We start from the raw sequence: 27,518 nt of genomic DNA, 5'->3' as shown, positions 1-27,518 counted from the left end.
TTCAGCTAAATAGTCATTTAGGATTGGTATTGGGTTCTCAGTACCTAGAGCATAAGACTGGTCATCTGCATACAGTGGTAGACCAGGGCATGATGTCTGATTATTTCACCCAGTGGTAGCATGTATACTGCAAAAAAGCATGGGGGATAGTATATAACCTATAGGAACATTGCATGGCAATAGTGATGATGAGTATACTCCAGAAGATTAAAATGGTTCCTCACTGTGCAATATTTATTGTACACAACAGCTGATTTAATTCTCACACTCATGACTTTTCTCATGTGTGAAAAAATGTGATTTCACTGTAAAACATTTCCCACTCAGAACAGAAAATGGCTTCTCACCTGTGTATTTTCTGATGCATAATTAGATTTGATATCTGTGTAAAAGATTTCCCACACTCAGAACAGGAAAATGGTTTCTCACCTGTATGAGTTCGCTGATGTTTAACAACATCTGTTTTTAGTGTAAAACATTTCCCACATTCAGAGCATGGAAATGGCTTCTCACCTGTGTGACTTTTTTGATGTGAAACAAGTTGTGATTTCCGTGCAAAACATTTACCACACTCAGGACACGAAAATGGCTTCTCACCTGTGTGACTTCTCTCATGTGCAACAAGAGTAGATTTGTGTGTAAAACATTTCCCACACCCAGAGCATGAAAGTTGGCCCTCACCTGTATGTATTCTCTCATGCATAACAAGATATGATTTGTATGGAAAACATTTCCCACACTCAGAACAGGAAAATGGCTTCTCACCTGTGTGACTTCTCTGATGTTTAATTAGATTTGATATCTGTGTAAAACATTTCCCACACTCGGAACAGGAAAATGGTTTCTCACCTGTGTGAGTTCTCTGATGCTTAACCAGAGCTGACTTGTGTGAAAAACATTTCCCACACTCAGAACATGGAAATGGTTTCTCGCCTGTATGTATTCTCTCGTGTATAATAAGATTTGATTTGTATGTAAAACATTTCCCACACTCAGAACATGGGAATGGCCTCTCACCTGCCTTAGCTGGCTGATGGGTAATAGGCTTTGTGTTCTGTGTAAAACATTTGGCATCTATAGAACAGGGAAACACTGTATCTACTCTCAGAGCAGTAACAGATGCACCAATAGAGTGATCAACAGAACATTCCCCAGAATCAGGGGGATCAGCTGATCGAGATGGATGTATAATTGGGGTTATGGGATTATCTCCTGGAGAATCCTGTCTACTGTCATCTTTTATTTCACAATCCGGGGATAACATTAGATGTCCTTCTGAGATGTTCCTGCTTTTGTGTCCATCTTCTGAAAATGAAATAAAATTATGGAAATATGAATTTTCATGAAACAATTTTAATCTTGTAAAGTTTCTGATCAAAAATGTGTAATTACTATAAAATGGGCAGACAAGACCCATGATGTTAGAAAGGCATAATTTATAACTCTGACATTGTAACCCGTACTGTATTTCAAGCATTGCTTTTATGTTTATTTAAAAAAACAACAACTAGAAAGCTTGGAATGAAGTTCAATCAGCAATGAAAGTTTATGTGGGATTACTACAGTTGAAATGAGCTTTATAATAATGAAACATTTCCTAAGCATACATTTAAAACTAAAAGAGCGAGAAAACAGAAAAATACGAGGTGTGGCTATTAAATAACAAGACTATTTAAAAACAAGGGCCCTCATTCCGAGTTGATCGGTCGCAAGGCGAATTTAGCAGAGTTACACACGCTAAGCCTACGCCTACTAGGAGTGTATCTTAGCTTCTTAAAATTGCGACCGATGTATTCGCAATATTGCGTTCACAAACTACTTAGCAGTTTTAGAGTAGCTCCACACTTACTCTGCCTGTGCGATCAGTTCAGTGCTTGTCGTTCCTGGTTTGACGTCACAAACACACCCAGCGTTCGCCCAACCACTCCCCCGTTTCTCCGACCACTCCTGCGTTTTTTCTGGAAACGGTAGCGTTTTCAACCACACGCCCCTAAAACGCCGTGTTTCCGCCCAGTAACACCCATTTCCTGTCAATCACACTACGATCGCCGGAGCGAAGAAAAAGCCGTGAGTAAAAATACTATCTTCATTGTTAAATTACTTGGCGCAGTCGCAGTGCGATTATTGCGCATGCGTACTAAGCGGATTTTCATTGCGATGCGATGAAAAATACAGAGCGAACAACTCGGAATGAGGGCCAATATATATACATATATATATATATATATATATATATATATATATATATATATAGTGTAGATACAGCCCGGCACTCCTGTTGAAATGAGTAATGTTTGCCCCGGTGCCCTCCGTATACAATCAGGATACAAGAAAACAAACCAGCGGCACTCAGGGTCTTGTGGAATAGTCAATTTGTATTAAGGCATCAATGGAAAGGACATCAACGTTTCGGGGAGTTAAACCCCTTTGTCAAGATGTCACATCTTGACAAAGGGGTTTAACTCCCCGAAACGTTGATGTCCTTTCCATTGATGCCTTAATACAAATTGACTATTCCACAAGACCCTGAGTGCCGCTGGTTTGTTTTCTTATATATATATATATATATATATATATATATACATATACATATATACTGCGCAAGTTAAAAGGAGTTGGGGAAACATGATCGGCCGGATGTAATGTAGTGCTAGACTGCCGGAGCTCCAAGCTTCCAGCTGAACTGATATGGTTTTTTGAAAGCGGCAATCATTTTACACGGGAAAACCAACCTAGTTTTGCCTTGTAAATGTGTGCTGCTTTAAAAAAAACAACGTACGAGTTTGGCCGTAATCTCAGAGCTTCTGCCGTCTGGTCCGATGTGTTTTTTCTTGTGTGATAAAAACGCTTAAAAAGTAGAGTTAAAAAATTCCAGTTACATTGAATGATAGCAGAAATGGTGAACATTGGCAAAGTAACTGTTGGGCAACTTTTGCATCAAGATCTTAACATGACAAAAGTCTGTGCGAAGATAGTTCCAAGGCATCTCACTGCCGAGCAGAAAGAAAATCCTCCCAGTCCAGAGGCAGCTCCCCAGTAAGGTTTTTTTCCCCGTTATCTCCTCTGTTTATTTCTCCCCGCAGTTTGGTCTCTCCCTTTCGTTTCGTACCTCAATTCCAGCCTCATCTCCATTGTTTTCCTTCTCTTAGCCCTGTCCACCTCTGCTCTGTAGTGTATTCCCAGTACTCCTATCCACCAGCATTGATCTAGGTCACTCAGGGTTGAGCTCGTACTGCTGCCAGTGGCGTTAGACCTGGCAGCATCCCAGTACTGGTAGGCAATTCCATCTTATAGGAAAAACAGCTGTTATAGGCAAGAAGACCTGCTGGTGAGTTCTACGAGTCTCAACCCTGAGTGTACACGGGTCACTGCCAGAAGACCTTTAGGAGATGTCGATCCTTAAAGAAGAAGATCTTCCAGTTATAACAAGGAGAAACAGATGGAAGACACTGGGCAGCTGAAACGCCCAGGAGACTGTTACTACATCTATTCTCTCTGCCCCTGGGACTTGGTGCCAAGAAAGAAACCTAAGTTCTGTTGTGTTCTGCTTTGTTACCATAATGATACTTGAAGAAGCCTGAATCTTTCTATCAGTAGCTGGAAGACTTCATGATGTATGGACCAGTCCCTTGGAACATTCTGCCTCTGTCTCAGCTATTCGTCCACTGTATTCGCCTTGCCTGTTACACAGAATGTGTGAGGCGACTTTAGAATTCTCTCAACACAATATATCAGCTTTGCCACCTCTATCAATGCTTTCCTGGCAACCTTCTGGCTGGGAATTAATAGGATTTTAATACCTACCGGTAAATCCTTTTCTCTTAGTCCGTAGAGGATGCTGGGGATGCTTCAAGAACCATGGGATATAGACGGGATCCGCAGGAGACATGGGCACTTTAAGACTTTAAAAGGGGTGTGAACTGGCTCCTCCCTCTATGCCCCTCCTCCAGACTCCAGTTATAGGAACTGTGCCCAGGGAGACGGACATTTTGAGGAAAAGGATTTATTCAATTATTTCAAAACTAAGGTGAGATACCTACCAGCTCACACCTCAAACACGCCGTACAACATGGCATTCAGCAACAATGCATGCAACGGCATGACCAACATCAGTCACAGACTGACTGAACTTAACTCAACATGAGCGTAACTACAACCCAACTGCAGATACAGCCCGCACTGGGACGGGCGCCCAGCATCCTCTACGGACTGAGAGAAAAGGATTTACCGGTAGGTATTAAAATCCTATATTCTCATACGTCCTAGAGGATGCTGGGGATGCTTCAAGAACCGTGGGGTTTATACCAAAGCTCTAGAACGGGCGGGAGAGTGCGGATGACTCTGCAGCACCGATTGACCAAACAAGAGGTCCTCCTCAGCCAAGGTATCAAACTTGTAAAAACTTTGTTTGATCCTGACCAAGTAGCGGCTCGGCAGAGCTGTAATGCCAAGACCCCTCGGGCAGCCGCCCAGGATGAGCCCTCCTTTCTGGTAGAATGGGTCTTCACCGATTTCGGTAACTGCAATCCTGCCATAGAATGATTGTATAACAGATCCAGCGCGCAATAGTCTGCTTAGAAGCAGGAGCCCCAATCTTGTTGGGAGCCCACAGGACAAACAGAGCGTCTGATTTCCTAATCTGAGCCGTTCTGGCGACATAGATTTTCAAAGCTCTGACCACATCGAGACAGTTCGATTCCGCCAAGGCGTCAGTAGCCACTGGCGCCACAATAGGCTGGTTCACATGAAATTATGAAACCACTTTTGGCAGAAATTGCTGACGAGTTCTCAACTCTGCTCTATCAGCATGGAAGATTAAATAGGGGCTTTTGTGAGACAAAGCTGCCAATTCAGATACCGCCCTGCAGATGCCAAGGCCAACAACATGACCACTTTCCAAGTAAAGAATTTCAACTCAGCCTTACGTAAAGGTTAAAACCAATGAGATTGCAGAACCTGCAATACCACATTAAGATCCCACGGTGCCACAGGGGGCACAAATGGAGGTTGGATGTGCAGCACGCCGTTCACGAAGGTTTGAACTTCTGGAAGGGAGGCCAATTCTTTCTGAAAGAAGATTAATAAGGCCGAAATTTGTACTTTAATGGAGCCCAACTTAAGGCCCGCATCCACACCTGCTTGCAAAAAATGGAGCAAACGCCCCAGCTGAAAATCCTCCGTAGGAGCCTTCTTGGATTCACACCAAGATACATATTTCCTCCAAATACGGTGGTAATGCTTTGCCGTTACTTCTTTTCTAACCTGAAGAAGTGTGGGAATAACTTCACTGGGAATACCATTTCGGGCTAGGATTTGGCGTTCAACCGCCATGCCGTCAAACACAGCCGCGGTAAGTCTTGAAACACGCACGGTCCTTGTTGTAACAGGTCCTCCCGTAGAGGAAGAAGCCAGGGATCTTCTATGAGCAACTCCTGAAGATCTGGATACTAGGCCCTCTTTGGCCAGTCTGGAACAATGAGTATCGCCTGAACCCTTCTTGTTCTTATAATCTTTATCACCTTTGGAATGAGTTGAAGTGAAGGGAACACATAGACCGACGGAAACACCTATGGTGTCACTAGGGCGTCCACCGCTATTGCTTGAGGGTCCCTCGACCTGGAACAATATCTTGTAAGCTTCTTGTTAAGGCGAGACGCCATCATATCTATTTGAGGAATTCCCCAACGACTTGTCACTTCTGCAAAGACCTCTTGATGAAGACCCCACTCTCCTGAATGGAGATTGTGTCTGCTGAGGAAGTCTGCTTCCCAGTTGTCCACTCCTGGAATGAAGACTGCTGACAGAGCGCTTGCATGTCTCTCTGCCCAGCGAAGAACGTTCGTGGCCATCGCCGCTCTTTATTCCGCCCTGGTGGTTTATGTACGCCACTGCTGTCATGTTGTCTGACTGAATCAAGACGGGCAGACCGCGAAAAAGATTTTGTTCCGCTTGCAGAATGCCGTTGTAAATGGCCCTAAATTCCAGAATGTTTATGTGCAGACAAGCTTCCTGGCTTGACCATTTTCCCTGAAAATTTCTCCCCTATGTGACTGCTCCCCAGCCTCGGAGACTTGTATCTGTGGTCACTAGGATCCAATCCTGAATCCCGAACCTGCGTCCCTCCAGGAGGTGAGAACCGTGCAGCCACCACAGAAAGAAGATTCTGGTCCTGGAAGATAGGATTATTTTCCGGTGCATGTCCAGTTGAGACCCGGAAAACTTGTCCAACAGGTCCCACTGAAACACTCTGGCATGGAACCTGCCAAACTGTATGGCCTCGTTGAAGAATCGACACTCTTGCCGGTTTCAGAATCTGTTTCACCATGTTCTGTATTTCCAGAGCTTTTTCCTCTGGAAGAAAAACTCTTTGCAATTCTGTATCCAGACTCATACCCAGGAACGACAGCCGTGTTGTCGGAACCAGCTCTGATTTTGGCAAGTTTAGGAGCCAACCATGTTGTTGCAGAATAGTCAGTGAGAGTGCAACGTTTTTAAGCAATTGCTCCTTGGATCTGGCCTTCATGAGGAGATCGTCCAAGTACGGGATAATTGTGACACCCTGCTTGCGCAGGAGAACCATAATTTCTGCCATAACCTTGGTGAAAATTCTCTGAGCCGTGGACAGACCAAACGGCAACGTCTGAAATTGGTAATGACAATCCTGAACCGCAAACCTCAGGTAAGCCTGATGTGGAGGATATATGGGGACATGTAAGTAGGCATCCTTTATGTCGACCGACGCCATAAAATCCCCCTCCTCCAGGCTGGAGATCACTGCTCGGAGAGATTCCATCTTGAATTTGAATTTTGTGAGATAGAAATTGAAGGATTTTAGGTTCAGAATCGGTCTGACTGAGCCATCCGGCTTCGGGACCACGAACAGGCTCGAATAAAAGCCTTCCCCCTGTTGTGACGGGGGTACCGTGACAATGACTTGATTTTGACACAGCTTTAGTATTGCAGCACATACTACCTCCCTTTCTAGAAGAGAAGCTGGCAAGGCCGATTTGAAAAATCGGTGAGGGGAAACGTCTTGAAACTCTAACTTGTACCCTTGGGTTACTATATCTAATATACAAGGATCCAGGGCTGGGTGAGCCCAGACCTGAATGAAGAGTTTGAGATGTGCCCCCACCGGTGTGGACTCCCTCAGAGGAGCCCCAGCGTCATGCGGTGGATCTGGTAGAAGCCAGAGAGGACTTCTGTTCTTGGGAACTTGCCACCTTTTTCCCCTTCCTCTCGTAGCGAGGAAGGAGGACCCTCCTCCTTTTTATTTTTTATTGGGCCGAAAGGACTGCATCTGATAGTGGGGCGTTTTCTTTTGTTGTGCAGGAACATAAGGTAAAAATTATGACTTACCCGCGGTAGCCGTAGATACCAGGTCAGTGAGGCCGTCCCCAAACAAGACACTACTGTTAAATGGTAAAGACTCCATAGACTTCTTAGAGTCAGCATTCCATAGATGAATCCACAATGCCCTCCTAGCCGAGACTGCCATGGAATTGGCCCTTGATCCCAAAAGGCCAATATCCCTTGTAGCTTCTTTTAAATATGCTGCAGCGTCCCTTATATGACCCAGAGTCAAAAGCACGCTATCCCTATCCAGGATATCTATCTCAGATGACAAGTTATCTGCCCACTATTCAATAGCGCTACTCACCCATGCCGAAGCAACGGCAGGCCAGAGTAGCGAACCTGTAGTGACATAAATGGATTTTAGTGTATTTTCCTGCTTATGATCCGCAGGATCCTTTAGGGCTGCCGTGTCAGGAGACGGAAGCGCTACCTTTTTGGACAGCCGTGATAGGGCTTTGACTTTTCCCTGTCCCCAGAGGGGAAACGGATATGCCACCGGAATTCTTTTGGAAACCTGTACCTTCTTGTCAGGATTTCCCCAAGCCTTTTCAAAAAGAGCAATCAGTTCATGAGAGGGAGGAAACATTACCTCAGGTCTCTTTCCTTTAAACATACAGACCCTTGTATCAGGTCCTCTGTTATATGCAACACGTCTTTTATCGCCACAATCATGTACCGAATGCTCTTAGCCAGTTTAGGATTCAATCTGGCATCACTATAGTCGACACTGGAATCAGAGTCCGTGTCGGTATCTGTATCTGCTATCTGGGTAAATGCACGTTTCTGTGACTCCGAAGGGGTCTGAGTTTGTGACAATGCATCCTCCATGGATTTTCTCCATGTCTGGTTCCTAGACTCAGATTTATCTAATCTCTTAGTCAACCGAGCCACATTTGCATTCAAAACACTCAGATTTACCCAATCAGACATCGGCAGTGCCGACACAGTCACTCCCACAGTCTTTTCTGTCCCCACTCCAGGCTCCTCCTGGGAAGAGCACTCAGCCTCAGACATGTCGACACACATGTACCGACACCTACAATCACACTGGGGCTATAGGGGACAGACCTGTTAGAAAGACACAGAGAGAGTTTGCCAGCTCACAACCCAGCACCTATCCCGGTTCTGAAACTTTATATACAATGCCTCAGACCTGTTAGCACTTTTATACTAAAGATAATAGCACCAAATGTACTGTGCCCCCCCCCCCCCGCCCCCCCCAGTTTCGCACCATTACTTGTACAGCAGTGTGGAGGTCAGGGCCAGCGTCTCTACAGCTTCTGTGAAGAGAAAATGGCGCCGTTTAGAGCTGTGAGGGCTAAGCCACGCCCCCTCACCGGTGCGCTTCAGTCCCGCTCATTTTAGCATATTTATACCTGCGGGGGTCTATATTGAGTGCCCAGGCACTATTCATATAACTTTCACTAGTTTATATCAGGTCTACATGCTGCCCAGGGTGCCTCCCCTGTGCCCTGCACCCTGTTGGTGCTGCTGTGTGTGTGGGAGCATGGCACGCTGCGCGGTACCTCAAGACCTGAAGCCTTCTGCCATCACTGAAGTCTTCGATTCTTCTTTTACTCACCCGGCTTCTTTTTTCTGGCTCTGCAAGGGGGGTGACGGCGCGGCTCCGGGAACGAGCAGCTAGGCGTACCAAGTTATCAGACCTTCTGGAGCTAATGGTGTCCAGTAGCCTAAGAAGCAGAGCCTTTGAACTCACAGAAGTAGGTCTGCTTCTCTCCCCTCAGTCCCACGAAGCAGGGAGCCTGTTGCCAGCAGAGCTCCCTGAAAATAATAAACCTAACAAAGTCTTTTTTCAGAGAAACTCAGTAGAGCTCCCCTGAGTGTGACCAGTCTCCCTAGGCACAGAATCTAACTGGAGTCTGGAGGAGGGGCACAGAGGGAGGAGCCAGTTCACACCCCTTTTAAAGTCTTAAAGTGCACGTCTCCTGTGGATCCCGTCTATACCCCATGGTCTTTGAAGCATCCCCAGCATCCTCTAGGACGTATAAAAAATTTTTTATAATTATTAATATCCCTTATTTATATGGCGCCACATGGGATCCACAGCACCCAATTACGAGTAAACAAATAAGCAAAACATGAAGACAGTGACTTACAATACAATACAATATAGAAGAAGTACAGGGCATATAAACATAGCTGCGTCAGTAAACAGCACTAAAATAAGTATCAGGGCGGCAGAAAACCGAAGGGATTTGGTGCCGTCAAAGGGAATATTGAAAAGAAGCTAGGTGTTATGATCTGGGGTATACACCTGGACTAAGGGGGTCATTCCGAGTTGATCGCTAGCTGCCGTTGTTTGCAGCGCAACAAATCATGCAAAAAAAATCGGCACTTCTGCGCATGCGTACGGGCCGCAGTGCGCACGCGCGTCGTACTTTCACAAATCACTATGCAGTTTTACCCAAGGTCGAGCGACTCTTTTTGGTCGCTCTGCTGATCGGTGAGTGATTGACAGGAAAGGGGCGTTTCTGGGAGGTAACTGACCGTTTTCCAGGAGTGTGCTAAAAAACGCAGGCGTGTCAGATGAAAACGCAGGCGTGTCTGGGGAAACGGGGGAGTGGCTGGCCGAACGCAGGGCGTGTATGTGACGTCAAAACAGGAACTAAATAGTCTGAAGTGATCGCAAGGTAGGAGTAGGTCTGGAGCTGCTCAGACACTGCAGGGAAATATTTTGGAGCAGTTCTGCCAACCTTTCGGTCGCACTTCTGCTAAGCTAAGATACACTCCCAGAGAAACATAGAAACATAGAATTTGTCGGCAGATAAGAACCACTTGGCCCATCTAGTCTGCCCCTTTTTTTTTATATTATTTTTTATCTCTAACCTTATTTGATCCTTATTTCTTTGTAAGGATATCCTTATGTCTATCCCATGCATGTTTAAATTGCTCTACTGTCTTAGCCTCTACCACCTCCAATGGGAGGCTATTCCACTTGTCCACTACCCTTTCTGTGAAATAATTTTTCTGCAAATTTCCCCTGAACCTCCCCCCCTCCAGTCTCAGTGCATGTCCTATTGCTTCTCTTCATTTGGAGAATGTTTCCCTCCTGGACTTTGTTAAAACCCTTGATATATTTGAAAGTTTCGATCATGTCCCCCCTTTCCCTTCTCTGCTCCAAACTATACATATTGAGATTTCTTATTCTTTCTGGGTATGTTTTGTGATGTAGGCCATGCACCATTTTAGTTGCCCTCCTTTGTACAGTTTCTAATGTATTAATATCCTTTTGAAGATATTGCCTCCAGAACTGAATACAGTATTCTAGATGAGGCCGTACCAATGACCTATACAGTGGCATTATTACTTCTTTCTTTCTGCTGCTGATTCCTCTCCCAATGCAGCCAAGCATCTGACTAGCCTTCCTCATTGCTTTGTTACATTGCTTACCTGCCTTTAAGTCATCTGAAATAGTGACTCCTAGATCCCTTTCCTCCTCAGTAGTTTCCAGTATAGTGCCATTAATACTGTATTTAGCTTTAGGATTTTTGAGACCCAAGTGCATGATTTTGCATTTTTTGGCATGAAACTGTATTTGCCAGACTCGACCATTCCTCTAGTCTACCTAGATCCTCAATCATTTGTTTTACCCCACCTGGTGTGTCTACCCTGTTGCATACCTTTGTGTCATCTGCAAAAAGGCATACTTTCCCTTTAATCCCATTTGCAATGTCACCAATAAAGATATTAAAAAGCACTGGTCCAAGTACAGATCCCTGGGGTACTCCACTGGTAACATTTTCCTCCTGTGAATGCACTCCATTTACCACAACTCTCTGTTTTCTATCCTTCAACCAAGATGTTATCCATTCAATAATCCTAATATCCAATCCCAAACTTTCAAGTTTATTTAGCAGTCTGCGATGTGGAACTGTGTCAAAAGCCTTACTAAAGTCTAGATAAGCTATATCCATCACTTTAGTCACACAATCAAAAAAGTCAATAATATTTGTTTGACATGCTCTACCCCCAGTGAATCCATGCTGTTTGGTATCCAGTAAATTGCCGGATTTGAGATAATCTACAACTTTCTTTTAAGAGTGTTTCCACCAATTTCCCTACTACTGATGTAAGACTCACTGGTCTGTAGTTGTTTGCCTCTTCCTTGCTTCCACTTTTGTGCAGTGGGACTACGTTTGCTCTTTTCCAGTCCCCTGGAATTACTCCTGTAGCTAATGACTGGTTGAATAATTCTGTCAATGGTGCTACCAGCACCTCTTTAAGTTCTTTTAGTATCCTTGGATGTATACCATCTGGCCCCATAGATTTGTCCACTTTCAGCTTTGAGAGTTCTGTTAGGACCTTCTCCTCTGTAAATGTACTTGTTTCATTTTCCTGAATATCTCTGCAACTTAACTGTGGCCCCTTCCCCTCACTTTCAGTAGTAAATACTGAGCAAAAATAATCATTAAGATGATCTGCTATTAAATTGTCTCCTTCAACAAGACTCCCAGTGTCCGTCTTTAGTTTTATAATTCCGCCTTTTGTTTTCCTCTTTTCGCTTATATACCTAAAAAAAGTTTTGCCTCCTTTACCCACTGACTGGGCCATTTTCTCCTCAGCTTGTGCCTTTGCACATCTGATTACCTTCTTTGTCTCCTTCTGTCTAACAAGATATATCTTTTTGTCTTCATTATTTTGTGTCTGCTTATATTTCCTAAAAGCCCTCTTTTTTGCTCTCACAATATTTGCTACTTCTTTTGCAAACCACACTGGCTTCCTTTTCCTTGTTTTTCCTAACACTTTTGATACAAAGGTCTGTTGCCTTCAATAATGTACATTTTAATGTTTCCCACCTCTCCTGCACTGTTTCCAAGTTCCTGCACTCTGCCAAAGAATCGCTTACACATTTTCACATCCCTACAAAATCAACCTTCCTAAAATCCAACACCTTTGTTTTTGTATGGGACGAGGGCGGCGACCTAGCGTTTGCATTGCTGCTAAAAGCAGCTAGCGAGCGATCAACTCGGAATGAGGGCCTAAGTGTAGCGAGGAACTGAGTACAAGGAGATGATGAATAACATTTTTACATTTGGTCTGTCTTCTGGACAATAACCCCAGTCACCCGGCACCAGCACACCAGTAGGTCTTCCCTTGAGACTTCATGTGCCTACCGGTACTGGGGTGCCCACCAGGACTTGAGCCACTGGTGACAGTATGGGCTAACTACCAAAATGACCAGAGTTATCTGTTGGTGGAAAGGATAGAGAGAGAAAAAACAGTAATGGGTCTATGGACAGACTAATGATTCTACAGTAGTAAATGTTACAAAAGGGAGCAGATTAAAAGGGCAGTAACAGAAATGGACTGTGGTGAGAGGCAGTGTGATAATAATAATAAGAATTTACTCACCGGTAATTCTATTTCTCGTAGTCCGTAGTGGATGCTGGGAATTCCGTAAGGACCATGGGGAATAGCGGGCTCCGAAGGCTGGGCACTCTAGAAAGATCTTAGACTACCTGGTGTACACTGGCTCCTCCCACTATGACCCTCCTCCAAGCCTCAGTTAGGTACTGTGCCCGGACGAACGTACACAATAAGGAAGGATTTTGAATCCCGGGTAAGACTCATACCTGTCACACCAATCACACCGTATAACTCGTGATATTATACCCAGTTAACAGTATGAAACAACTGAGCCTCTCAACAGATGGCTCAACAATAGCCCGATTTAGTTAACAATAACTATGTACAAGTATTGCAGATAAACCGCACTTGGGATGGGCGCCCAGCATCCACTACGGACTACGAGAAATAGAATTACCGGTGAGTAAATTCTTATTTTCTCTGACGTCCTAGTGGATGCTGGGAACTCAGTAAGGACCATGGGGATTATACCAAAGCTCCCAAACGGGCGGGAGAGTGCGGATGACTCTGCAGCACCGAATGAGAGAACTCCAGGTCCTCCTCAGCCAGGGTATCAAATTTATAGAATTTTGCAAACGTGTTTGCCCCTGACCAAGTAGCAGCTCGGCAAAGTTGTAAAGCCGAGACCCCTCGGGCAGCCGCCCAAGATGAGCCCACCTTCCTTGTGGAATGGGCATTGACAGATTTTGGCTGTGGCAGGCCTGCCACAGAATGCGCAAGTTGAATTGTACTGGAAATCCAACGAGCAATAGTCTTAGAAGCAGGAGCACCCAACTTGTTGGGTGCATATAGGATAAACAGCGAGTCAGATTTTCTGACTCTAGCCGTCCTGGAAACATATATTTTCAGGGCCCTGACCACGTCTAACAACTTGGAGTCCTCCAAGTCTTTAGTAGCCGAAGGCACCACAATAGGTTGGTTCAGGTGAAACGCTGACACCACCTTAGGAAGAAACTGGGGACGAGTCCTCAATTCTGCCCTATCCATATGGAAAATCAGATAAGGGCTTTTACAAGACAAAGCCGCCAATTCTGATACACGCCTGGCAGAAGCCAAGGCAAATAACATGACCACCTTCCACGTGAGATATTTCAGATCCACGGTTTTTAGTGGTTCAAACCAATGTGATTTTAAGAAACTCAACACCACATTGAGATCCCAAGGTGCCACCGGGGGCACAAACGGGGGCTGAATATGCAGCACTCCTTTTACAAATGTCTGAACTTCAGGTACTGAAGCTAGTTCTTTTTGAAAGAAAATCGACAGAGCCGAGATCTGTACCTTAATGGAGCCTAGTTTTAGGCCCATATTCACTCCTGCTTGCAGGAAATGCAGAAATCGACCTAGTTGAAATTCCTCTGTTGGGGCCTTTTCGGCCTCACACCATGCAACATACTTCCGCCATATGCGGTGATAATGATTTGCTGTAACCTCTTTCCTGGCTTTAATAAGCGTAGGAATGACTGCCTCCGGAATACCCTTTTCCTTCAGGATCCGGCGTTCAACCGCCATGCCGTCAAACGCAGCCGCGGTAAGTCTTGGAACAGACAGGGCCCCTGCTGGAGCAGGTCTTGTCTTAGTGGTAGAGGCCACGGGTCCTCTGAGATCATCTCTTGAAGTTCCGGGTACCATGTTCTTCTTGGCCAATCCGGAACCACGAGAATTGTGTTTACCCTTCGTCTTCTTATTATTCTCAATACCTTTGGTATGAGAGGCAGCGGAGGAAACACATACACTGACTGGTACACCCACGGCGTTACCAGAGCGTCTACAGCTATTGCTTGAGAGTCCCTTGACCTGGCGCAATACCTGTCTAGCTTTTTGTTTAGACGGGACGCCATCATGTCCACCTGTGGACGACCCCACTGATGAACAATCATTTGGAAGACTTCTGGATGAAGTCCCCACTCTCCCGGGTGGAGGTCGTGTCTGCTGAGAAAGTCTGCTTCCCAGTTGTCCACTCCCGGAATGAACACTGCTGACAGTGCTGGTACATGATTTTCCGCCCATCAGAGAATCCTTGTGGCTTCCGCCATTGCCATCCTGCTTCTTGTGCCGCCCTGACGATTCACATGGGCGACTGCCGTGATGTTGTCTGACTGGATCAGCACCGGCTGGTGTAGAAGCAAGGATTTTGCTTGACTGAGGGCATTGTAGATGGCCCTTAGTTCCAGAATATTTATGTGAAGGGAAGTCTCCTGACTTGACCATAGTCCTTGGAAATTTCTTCCCCGGGTGACTGCTCCCCAGCCTCGAAGGCTGGCATCCGTGGTCACCAGGACCCAGTCCTGTATGCCAAACATGCGGCCCTCCAGGAGATGAGCACTCTGCAGCCACCACAGAAGAGACACCCTGGTTCTGGGAGACAGGGTTATCAAGCGATGCATCTGAAGATGCGATCCGGACCACTTGTCTAACAGGTCCCATTGAAAAATTCTGGCATGGAACCTGCCGAATGGAATTGCTTCGTAAGAAGCTACCATTTTTCCCAGGACTCGCGTACAGTGATGCACCGATACCTGCTTCGGTTTCAGGAGGTCCCTGACTAGAGAAGACAACTCCCTGGCTTTCTCCTCTGGGAGAAACACTTTTTTCTGGACCGTGTCCAGAATCATCCCCAGGAACATTAGACGTGTCGTCGGCATCAGCTGTGACTTTGGGATATTCAGAATCCAGCCGTGCTGGTGCAGCACTTCCTGAGATAGTGCCACTCCCACCAACAACTGTTCCTTGGACCGTGCCTTTATTAGGAGATCGTCCAAGTACGGGATAATTAAAACTCCCTTTTTTCGAAGGAGTATCATCATTTCCGCCATAACCTTGGTAAATATCCTTGGTGCCGTGGAGAGTCCAAACGGCAGCGTCTGGAATTGGTAATGACAATCTTGTACCACAAATCTGAGGTACTCCTGGTGAGGATGGTAAATAGGGACATGCAGGTAAGCATCCTTGATGTCCAGAGAAACCATGTAATCCCCCTCGTCCAGGCTTGCAATAACCGCCCTGAGCGATTCCATCTTGAACTTGAATTTTTTTATGTACATGTTCAAGGATTTCAAATTTAAAATGGGTCTCACCGAACCGTCCGGTTTCGGCACCACAAATAGTGTGGAATAGTAACCCCGGCCTTGTTGAAGTAGGGGTACCTTGATTATCACCTGCTGAGAATACAGCTTGTGAATTGCCGCTAGCACCGCCTCCCTGTCTGAGGGAGCAATCGGCAAGGCAGATTTTAGGAACCGGTGGGGTGGAGCCGTCTCGAATTCCAGCATGTATCCCTGTGATACTACTTGAAGGATCCAGGGATCCACCTGTGAGCGAGCCCACTGATCGCTGAAATTCTTGAGGCGGGCCCCCACCGTACCTGGCTCCGCCTGTGGAGCCCCACCGTCATGCGGCGGACTTGGAAGAGGAAGCGGGGGAGGACTTTTGCTCCTGGGAACCTGCTGTTTGTTGCAGCCTTTTTCCCCTACCTCTGCCTCTAGACAGAAAAGACCCTCCTTTTCCACGCTTGTTTTTCTGGGTCCGAAAGGACTGAACCTGATAAAATGGCGCCTTCTTAGGCTGCGAGGGGACATGGAGTAAAAATGCTGACTTCCCAGACGTTGCTGTGGAAACTAGGTCGGAGAGACCATCCCCAAATAATTCCTCCCCTTTATACGGCAAAACTTCCATGTGCCTCTTGGAATCTGCATCTCCCGTCCACTGACGAGTCCATAAGCCTCTCCTAGCAGAGATGGACAATGCACTTACTTTAGATGCCAGCCGGCAAATTTCCCTCTGTGCATCTCTCATATATAAGACTGAATCTTTTATATGGTCAATTGTTAGGAGAATAGTGTCTCTGTCTAGTGTGTCAATATTTTCTGACAGTTTATCTGACCACGCAGCGGCAGCACTGCACATCCATGCTGACGCAATAGCTGGTCTAAGTATAATGCCTGAGTGTGTGTATACAGACTTCAGGACTGCCTCCTGCTTTCTATCAGCAGGCTCCTTAAGGGCGGCCGTATCCTGAGACGGTAGTGCCACCTTTTTTGACAAACGTGTGAGCGCTTTATCCACCCTAGGGGGTGTTTCCCAACGTGACCTATCCTCAGGCGGGAAAGGGAACGCCATTAGTACCTTCTTAGGAATTACCAATTTTTTATCAGAGAAAAGCCACGCTTCTTCACACACCTCATTTAATTCATCTGATGGGGGAAAAACTACGGGTAGTTTTTTCTCCCCAAACATAATACCCTTTTTAGTGGTACCTGGATGTAAATCAGAAATGTTTAACACCTCTTTCATTGCCTCAATCATGCAGTGAATGGCCTTGACAGGCATTAGATTTGACTCATCGTCGTCGACACTGGTGTCAGTATCCGTGTCGACATCTGGGTCTGCAACCTGAGGTATCAGGCGTTTTTAGAGCCCCTGACGACCCCTGAGACGCCTGGACAGGCACAAGCTGAGATCCCGGCTGTCCCACATTTGGCATGTCGTCAAATTTCTTATGTAAGGAGTCTATACGTGCACTCATCTCTTTCCATAAGCTCATCCACTCGGGTGTCTGCCCCGCAGGGGGTGACATCCCTTCTAAATGCATCTGCTCCGCCTCCACCTCATTATCCTCCTCAAACATGTCGACACAGCCGTACCGACACACCCCACACACACAGGGAATGCTCAAACAGAGGACAGGACCCACAAAAAGCCCTTTGGGGGGACAGAGTAAGAGTATGCCAGCACACACCAGAGCGCTATATATGTAGAGGGACTAACTGAGTTATGTCCCTAATAGCTGCTTTTCAATAATATATCTAGCCAAATTTAATGCCCCCCCTCTTTTTTCCCTCTTACTGTGACTGTAAACTGCAGGGAAGAGCCAGGGAGCTTCCTTCCAGCGGAGCTGTGAGGGAAAAATGGCGACAGTGTGCTGAGGAGATAGGCTCCGCCCCTTTTTCGCAGCCTATTCTCCCGCTTTTTATGGACTTCTGGCAGGGGTATTTACCTCATATATAGCCCCTGGGGCTATATATTGAGGTATTTTAGCCAGCCAAGGTGTTTTTATTGCTGCCTCAGGGCGCCCCCCCCAGCGCCCTGCACCCTCAGTGACCGGAGTGTGAAGTGTGTATGAGGAGCAATGGCGCACAGCTGCAGTGCTGTACGCTACCTTGGTGAAGACTGATGTCTTCTGCCGCCGATTTTCCGGACCATCTTCTCGCTTCTGGCTCTGTAAGGGGGACGGCGGCGCGGCTCCGGGACCGAACACCAAGGACTGGGCCTGCGGTCGGTCCCTCTGGAGCTAATGGTGTCCAGTAGCCTAAGAGCCCAATCCGGCTGCAAGCAGGCGAGTTCGCTTCTTCTCCCCTTAGTCCCTCGCTGCAGTGAGCCTGTTGCCAGCAGGTGTCGCTGAAAATAAAAAACCTAAGTCTATCTTTCTTCTAAGAGCTCAGGAGAGCCCCTAGTGTGCATCCAACCTTGGCCGGGCACGAAATCTAACTGAGGCTTGGAGGAGGGTCATAGTTGGAGGAGCCAGTGCACACCAGGTAGTCTAAGATCTTTCTAGAGTGCCCAGTCTTCGGAGCCCGCTATTCCCCATGGTCCTTACGGAGTTCCCAGCATCCACTAGGACATCAGAGAAAATAATATAACAGTAATATGAAGTGATATGGTTATAGCGAAAGACAAAGAAATACAAGATAAAAGATAAATATCTGTGTGGAAGAATCCACACTACACCTCATGTCAAGGATGACAGGATCGAGACAGAACTGAGTTTTAGGTAGAGTTTCTGAACACAGGAGAGTTCCCAGGGCTGGTAGTCTCACAACAGGAAGCAGAAACTAAGAGGTATGGAAGAGACACTGTAATGCAAGGAGCTGTGGTGATGAAGAGTATATGTGGTGGTTATATATGAAGCAGCTGAATGTAAATAAATAAAAATAATGGACAGAAGCAGATACACCAAAGAGAAAGACTAGACAAAGAATAAATGCTGTGTGGAAGGATCCAGATAGGACTGGCACTGATTATAACCGACTGACAGGCAAGATACACAGATTAAAGCGACAGGCAGGGAACCAATATAAACTAATACAAAATGACACAGAACTGGACACAGGGATAATGCAAAGGACAGTAGAAAATAAATCCAGACAAACGTAACCACGGCTAGTTACTAGAACCTAGGGACAAAGGCTCCCGCGGCAACCAGGATCTATGACCAGCAGGGAGTAATGGGCAGACTGGGAATATAAACGGAGCACCAACCAATGACCAGGTTCAATAGAGCCAGGCCCCCTTTAATTAGTGATCCTATACATCCGTGCACCGCACGTCCAGACTTTCTCCTAATTAAAAGTACTGTACAGCTGTGCTGCTACACACAGACACCAGTCTCCAGGTTGCTAGGAGACAGCCATAACAACAAACAGAAATGAGTTACTACTGCAACTCATAACAATAGGTTAAGAGACGTAAAAGCACATGAGGGAAGAGGGCCCTGCTTGTGAAAGCTTACATTCTAAAGGGGGAGAGGCACACAAACAGGGGTGACACAGATGGGGTAGAAATTGAGCGTGGGCCACAGAGGGCTTAGGATAAGAGATGGCTTGGTTTGGTGAAGAAGTGTGTCTTGAAAGCCTGTTTGAAGTTTTGTAGAGAGGTGGAAAGTCTGAGGGGTAGAGGTAGAGAATTCCAGAGAAAGGAAGCAGCATGTGTAAAATGTTGGAGGTAATTAGTAGGCAGGAGAGGTGACGTGCATTAGCAGAGCGAAGAGGACAGGCGGGAGTGTAAAGGGAGATAAGGTCAGAGATATAACTGGGAGGAGTGGGTGAGGGCTTTGTAAGTGAGTGTGAAAAGCTTGAAATGGATTCTGAAGGGGAAGGGGAGACAGTGAAGGGCTTGTAAGAGAGGGGAGGTGGATGTAGTGTATTTGGTGAGGAAGATGACCTGGGCAGCAGCACTGAGGATAGACTGGAGTGGAGAGAGGTATGTAACAATTGTAAAAAAAGTTTTCACACATGAAAGATAGCGCTCACCAAATACCATGCAAGAATAGGTGTATAAAAACTAATACATTTCATTCACCCTTAATAGGATGTTGATCTTCATAAGATGGTAAATAAAAATTCACTCTAGGAGTTCCTTATATCGACCCAATATTCGGATAGAATAGACGGTATCCCAGGAAAACCTGAAAAGATAAGTGCCTCTTTCCCCAATTGGATTGGGATTGGAATATGAGAGACCATAGTGTAGTACTTTTTTTAAAAACACGCACTGGTTATAATGCACAGATAAATCTTACAAGAAGTTAAAAGAACAAAAGCATGTCATATTAGACACCATAGGACAACACAGATGGTATATCACCCAGAGATTCCCTGCAGCCCCAACAGATAACGATGGAAGATGTGCACAATCTCCCCAAGTGTCCAATAGCATGCAGGGTGGCAAAAATAAGAATTTACTCACCGGTAATTCTATTTCTCGTAGTCCGTAGTGGATGCTGGGGACTCCGTAAGGACCATGGGGAATAGACGGCTCCGCAGGAGACTGGGCACATCTAAAGAAAGATTTAGGACTATCTGGTGTGCACTGGCTCCTCCCCCTATGACCCTCCTCCAAGCCTCAGTTAGGACACTGTGCCCGGAAGAGCTGACACAATAAGGAAGGATTTTGAATCCCGGGTAAGACTCATACCAGCCACACCAATCACACCATATAACTCGTGATAGGAACCCCGGTTAACAGTATTATAACAACGGAGCCTCTGAACAGATGGCTCGCAATAACAACCCGATTTGAGTAACAGTAACTATTTACAAGTACTGCAGACAATCCGCACTTGGGATGGGCGCCCAGCATCCACTACGGACTACGAGAAATAGAATTACCGGTGAGTAAATTCTTATTTTCTCTGACGTCCTAGTGGATGCTGGGGACTCCGTAAGGACCATGGGGATTATACCAAAGCTCCCAAATGGGCGGGAGAGTGCGGATGACTCTGCAGCACCGAATGAGAGAACTCCAGGTCCTCCTCAGCCAGGGTATCAAATTTGTAGAATTTTGCAAATGTGTTTGCCCCTGACCAAGTAGCAGCTTGGCAAAGTTGTAAAGCCGAGACCCCTCGGGCAGCCGCCCAAGATGAGCCTACCTTCCTTGTGGAATGGGCTTTTACAGATTTAGGCTGCGGTAATCCCACCGCAGAATGCGCCAGCTGAATAGTGCTACAAATCCAGTGCGCGATAGTCTGCTTAGAAGCAGGAGCACCCAGCTTGTTGGGTGCATACAGGATAAACAGCGAGTCAGTTTTCCTGACTCCAGCCGTCCTGGAAACATACATTTTCAGGGCCCTGACTACGTCCAGTAACTTGGAATCCTCCAAGTCCCTAGTAGCCGCAGGCACCACAATAGGTTGGTTCAAGTGAAAAGCTGATACCACCTTCGGGAGAAACTGAGGACGAGTCCTCAACTCTGCCCTATCCATATGGAAAATCAGATAAGGGCTTTTACAAGACAAAGCCGCCAATTCTGATACACGCCTGGCCGAAGCCAGGGCCAACAGCATGACCACTTTCCACGTGAGATATTTCAATTCCACAGTCTTAAGTGGCTCAAACCAATGTGATTTCAGGAACTCCAAAACCACATTGAGATCCCAAGGTGCCACCGGGGGCACAAAAGGAGGCTGAATATGCAGAACTCCATTGACAAAAGTCTGAACTTCAGGCAGTGAAGCCAGTTCTTTCTGGAAGAAAATCGACAGAGCCGAAATCTGGACCTTAATGGACCCCAATTTGAGGCCCAACGTCACCCCTGCTTGCAGGAAATACAGGAATCGACCCAGTTGAAATTCCTCTGTTGGGGCCTTTCTGGCCTCACACCAAGCAACATATTTCCGCCAAATGTGGTGATAATGTTTTGCAGTAACATCCTTCCTGGCCTTGATCAGGGTAGGGATGACTTCCTCCGGAATGCCTTTTTCCTTCAGGATCCGGTGTTCAACCGCCATGCCGTCAAACGCAGCCGCGGTAAGTCTTGGAACAGGCAGGGCTCCTGCGGCAGCAGGTCCTGCCGTAGCGGTAGAGGCCATGGGTCCTCTGAAAGCATCTCTTGAAGCTCCGGGTACCAAGCTCTTCTTGGCCAATCCGGAACCACGAGTATAGTTTTCACTCCTCGCCTTCGTATTATTCTCAGTACCTTGGGAATGAGAGGCAGAGGAGGAAACACATAAACCGACTGGTACACCCACGGTGTTACTAGAGCGTCCACAGCGATCGCCTGAGGGTCCCTTGACCTGGCGCAATATCTTTTTAGCTTTTTGTGAGGCGGGACGCCATCATGTCCACCTGTGGTCTTTCCCAACGGTTTACCAGCTTTTGGAAGACTTCTGGATGAAGTCCCCATTCTCCCGGGTGGAGGTCGTGCCTGCTGAGGAAGTCTGCTTCCCAGTTGTCCACTCCTGGAATGAACACTGCTGTCAGTGCTAACACGTGATTTTCTGCCCATCGGAGAATCCTTGTGGCTTCTGCCGTTGCCCTCCTGCTTCTTGTGCCGCCCTGTCTGTTTACATGGGCGACCGCCGTGATGTTGTCTGATTGGATCAGTACCGGCTGGTTCTGAAGCAGGGGTCTTGCTTGGCTTAGGGTATTGTGAATGGCCCTTAGCTCCAGAATATTTATGTGAAGTGCAATCTCCTGAGTTGACCACAGTCCTTGGAAATTTCTTCCCTGTGTGACTGCCCCCCAGCCCCGAAGGCTGGCATCCGTGGTCACCAGGACCCAGTCCTGTATTCCGAATCTGCGGCCCTCTAGTAGATGAGCCCTCTGCAGCCACCACAGCAGCGACACCCTGGTCCTTGCCGACAGGGTTATCCGCTGCTGCATCTGGAGATGGGACCCGGACCATTTGTCCAACAGGTCCCACTGGAAAATCCTTGCGTGGAACCTTCCGAATGGAATTGCTTCGTATGAAGCTACCATTTTTCCCAGGACTCGTGAGAATCCAGCCGTGCTGTTGCAGCACTTCCCGAGAAAGTGCTACCCCCACTACCAACTGTTCCTTGGACCTCACCTTTATCAGGAGATCGTCCAAGTACGGGATAATTAAAACTCCCTTCTTGCGAAGGAGTATCATCATTTCGGCCATTACCTTGGTAAAGACCCTCGGTGCCGTGGATAACCCAAACGGCAGCGTCTGGAACTGATAGTGACAGTCCTGTACCACAATTCTGAGGTACTCCTGGTGAGGAGGGTAAATGGGGACATGCAGGTACGCATCCTTGATGTCCAGGGAGACCATGTAATCCAGGCTCGCAATAACCGCCCTGAGCGATTCCATCTTGAACTTGAATCTTTTGATATAAGTGTTCAAGGATTTTAAATTTAAGATGGGTCTCACCGAACCGTCCGGTTTCGGTACCACAAACATTGTGAAATAGTAACCCTTTCCTTGTTGAAGGAGGGGTACCTTGACAATCACTTGCTGTGAATACAGTTTTTAAATAGACACCAACACTGCCTCCCTGGCTGTTTTAGGAAACGGCGGGGGGGGGGGGGGGGGGGGGGAGACGTCTCGAATTCCAGCCTGTACCCCTGAGATACTAATTGAAGGACCCAGGGATCCACCTGTGAGAGAGCCCACTGTGCGATGAAATTCCTGAGACGGGCCCCCACCGTACCCGGGTCCGCCTGAGCTGCCCCAGCGTCATGCTGTGGACTTACCGGACGCAGGGGAGGACTTCTGCTCTTGGGAACTAGCTGTGTGCTGCAGCTTTTTCCCTCTACCTTTGCCTCTCGGCAGAAAGGATGAGCCTCTAGCCCTCTTGCTTTTCTGGGGCCGAAAGGACTGTACCTGATAATACGGTGCTTTCTTTTGCTGTGGGGTAGTCTGTGGCAAAAAAGTCGATTTCCCAGCAGTAGCTGTGGAAACGAGGTCTGAAAGACCATCCCCAAACAGTTCCACCCCCTTATAGGGCAAAACTTCCATGTGCCGTTTCGAGTTGGCATCGCCTGACCATTGCCGAGTCCATAACCCCCTTCTGGCGGCAATGGACATAGCGCTTATTTTTGATGCCAGCCGGCAAATATCCCTCTGTGCATCACGCATGTATAAGACGGCGTCTTTTATATGCTCTATCGTCAGCAAAATATTGTCCCTATCCATAGTATCAATATTATCCGACAGGGAATCTGACCACGCAGCTGCAGCACTGCACATCCATGCCGTTGCAATAGCTGGTCTCAATATAATGCCTGTGTGTGTGTATATAGCTTTAAGGGTAGTTTCCTGCTTTCTATCAGCAGGTTCCTTTAGGACGGCCGTATCCGGAGACGGTAGTGCCACCTTTTTTGATAAGCATGTCAGCGCTTTATCTACCCTAGGGGGTGTTTCCCAACGTGACCTATCCTCTGGCGGGAAAGGGTACGCTGCCAATAACCGTTTAGAAATTATCAATTTCTTATCTGGGGAAGTCCACGCTTCCTCACACACCTCATTTAATTCCTCAGATGCAGGAAAAACTACTGGTAGTTTTTTCTCACCAAACATAATACCCTTTTTTGTGGTACCTGGGGTATTATCAGAAATGTGTAATACTCATCGTCGTCGACACTGGAGTCGGTATCCGTGTCGACATCTGTGTCTGTCATCTGAGGTAGCGGGCGTTTTAAAGCCCCTGATGACATTTGAGACGCTGGAACAGGCACAAGCTGAGTAGCCAGCTGTCCTATGTCGTCAAACATTTTATGTAAGGAGTTGACACTGTCACGTAATTCCTTCCATAAGTCCATCCACACAGGTGTCGACCCCGCAGGGGGTGACATCACATTCACAGGCATTTGCTCCGCCTCCACATCATTTTCCTCATCATACATGTCGACACAGCAGTACCGACACACAGCACACACACAGGGAATGCTCTGACAGAGGACAGGACCCCACAAAGCCCTTTGGGGAGACAGAGGGAGAGTGTGCAGGCACACACCAGAGCGCTATATACCACACAGGGATATCACCTATAAAGAGTGTTTTCCCTTATAGCTGCATATATATTCTATACTGAGCCTAAATTTGTGCCCCCCCTCTCTTTTTTACCCTTTCCGTAGTGCAGGACTGCAGGGGAGAGCCAGGGAGCTATCCTTCCAGCGGAGCTGTGAGGGAAAATGGCCCTTTTTCAGCGGGCTTTCTCCCGCTATTTTAATAATTCTGGCAGGGGTTAATTAACACCTATATAGCCCCTGGGGTTATATATGGTGTCAGTTTGCCAGCCAAGGTGTTATTTATTGCTGCTCAGGGCGCCCCCCCCCCCCCAGCGCCCTGCACCCATCAGTGACCGCAGTGTGTGGTGTGCATGAGGAGCAATGGCGCACAGCTGCAGTGCTGTGCGCTACCTTGGAGAAGACAGAAGTCTTCAGCCGCCGATTTTCCGGACCTTCTTGCTTCTGGCTCTGTAAGGGGGACGGCGGCGCGGCTCCGGGAACGGACGACGAGGTCGGGTCCTGTGTGCGATCCCTCTGGAGCTAATGGTGTCCAGTAGCCTAAGAAGCCCAAGCTACCACCACTTAGGTAGGTTCGCTTCTTCTCCCCTTAGTCCCTCGTTGCAGTGAGCCTGTTGCCAGCAGGTCTCACTGTAAAATAAAAAACCTAAACTATACTTTCTTTCTAGGAGCTCAGGAGAGCCCCTAGTAAGCAACCAGCTCGGCCGGGCACAGAAATCTAACTGAGGCTTGGAGGAGGGTCATAGGGGGAGGAGCCAGTGCACACCAGATAGTCCTAAATCTTTCTTTAGATGTGCCCAGTCTCCTGCGGAGCAGTCTATTCCCCATGGTCCTTACGGAGTCCCCAGCATCCACTAGGACGTCAGAGAAAGATGATTGTGTCCAAAATGTCCCAGGGTCAGTCACAAATTAAAAGCAAGAGCCACGCTTAACGCGTATCGGACCATGTGTCCTTCATCAGAAGCGTGGTTTACTGGCTCCAAAAAAGTGCTTTTAAACCTCATTCAATAAGGGTCCCAGCTGTATCCAATGATGATCCACTGAGCGCGCTCCAGGCAGCGCACATGCGCGGTCATTACCGGAAACCGGAAGTCGTTGGTGTGGGTCACATGCATTCCAAATGCCCGGAAGTCGGACATTCGGCTTCCTTACACCTACACCGTGGATATCCTTGCTGTTCACATGCGTTCCACTGACCAGGAAATGCAACAGGCCATCATAATATCTTCTTATGAGACTATTCCTTTTACATAAAGTCCCATATCAGATGTAATAGAAATTAGAAGGGGTAATGTTGAAGGAGAATAGAATATGGTGGGAGGTAGTGACGTTGGAACACTACCAGGAGGCCCACATTATACCTAAAGGTTTAAAGATATTAAAACCTCCCTCCTTCAACTCACCAGATCCTGATTTCAGGGATGAATGGGATAAAATATTGTATTCCTGTTCATCCTCTCTAATAGATCTTATTATAAAAGAGAGGAAGGTGTCCCTGGTAAAGTTGAATGATGAAATCACTGTTCTCCAAACCCTTATACATCCATATAAGGATTTGGAAGAATTTGGTACACTGGAGAAATCCTTATTGCAAAAAATGAATAAAAGTACCAATGAACTGAGAGAGAGAAAAAAAAAAAGTTTAAAAAGGGATTCTATTGTAATTACATCCATTAACCCAGATTCCGGGTTGGCTCCAGTGAGGGAAGTAGAACAGAAGACACCTGTAAAGAAAGGGATGGGTAGGAATATAAGGAACAAGACCAATGGTTTTAATGGGACTCCGAAAGTGATAGGTTCCTATAAACCCAAGCCCTGATTAGAAAAATCCCCCCAGTGGAGAAAGAATAGGAATTTTCAAGCTAATCGGGGAAAGAGACTGCCTAAATATTACCCTAGAGAGAATGGTAATACCAATGATGGGAGATATAGAAATCAGTGGAGAGATCCCGGTTTGAATCCAACTACGATCAAGATAGGAGAGATGTGTACCATTCAAGGTTTAGAAAAATGAATGCCCCAGCCAAACCTGAGGAGGTTAAAACCTCAAATAGATTTATGGTACTAAGAGGGAGAGATGAAGATGACTCCTCTTTTTTAGAATTTGGCCAAAGGACTCCTCTAAACAGAAGGTAGTACATAAGGATATTACAAATAATAAAAAGACTAGGAGGGGTACAAGGGCGGTTAAGAGACCGAAAAAGACTCAAAACTGGGTAATATTACCGCTTCGAATAATAGCACAGAGGTGATTAATCAAGGAATAGATCCAACTGTTACTAATATTACGGATTCCTCCACTGGTACTATGCTGGAAGGAAATTTTTTTAATTTGTCTGATAGATCACTTACCACCCACGAAGTGAAAGTACTACAAAAAGGCTTAAACTGCGCCCCTTCAAGTAAGCCCAATTCTTTCGACGTCTTTTTAGACGTTCAAAAAATTATTTGAAAACTCACTATCAAGAAATTCTTTCAAAACAGAGAAAATGCTAGTTCAGATGTGGAGAATGTTGCGGAAGTGTCTCGTTTTAAAGCACCCTCAACCTTCTACCCCATTCAATCTAGAGGGAACTGTCTAGAGATTTTTAATAAAGTAGTTTGTGGAGAGATTGAGAAAGAGATACAGAAGGAGACTAAAAGGAGTAAGCCCTAATTTGACAAAAAAGGAATTTGAGGCCGTTCGGTCCTTGAAGGACGACAAAGACCTGAATATCAAGCCGGCAGATAAGGGTGGAGGGGTAGTCCTTATGAAGAAGGAGGCATACATGGAGGAGGTATATA

The 27,518-nt window shown here is 46.6% G+C and overlaps 1 protein-coding gene across 6 annotated transcripts in view; it reads right to left on the bottom strand.

The window, feature by feature from the left end:
- Positions 1-213: 213 nt before the first annotated feature.
- LOC134983119 (oocyte zinc finger protein XlCOF8.4-like) overlaps positions 214-27,518 on the bottom strand; it is a 64,225-nt gene continuing 36,920 nt past the window's right edge. For 5 of the 6 annotated variants that reach the window (XM_063948843.1, XM_063948846.1, XM_063948847.1 and 2 more), the window contains one exon: positions 214-1,305. In XM_063948843.1, coding sequence (XP_063804913.1) covers positions 344-1,305 — 962 coding nt within the window. In that variant the 3' untranslated portion in view covers positions 214-343. The remainder of the gene's footprint in view (positions 1,306-27,518) is intronic. The other variant, XM_063948845.1, reaches the window with a different exon arrangement.

This window comes from Pseudophryne corroboree (genome assembly GCF_028390025.1).
Source record: "Pseudophryne corroboree isolate aPseCor3 chromosome 3 unlocalized genomic scaffold, aPseCor3.hap2 SUPER_3_unloc_1, whole genome shotgun sequence".
Taxonomy (NCBI): Eukaryota; Metazoa; Chordata; class Amphibia; order Anura; family Myobatrachidae; genus Pseudophryne; species Pseudophryne corroboree.
This window is presented reverse-complemented; position numbering and strand designations above follow the sequence as displayed.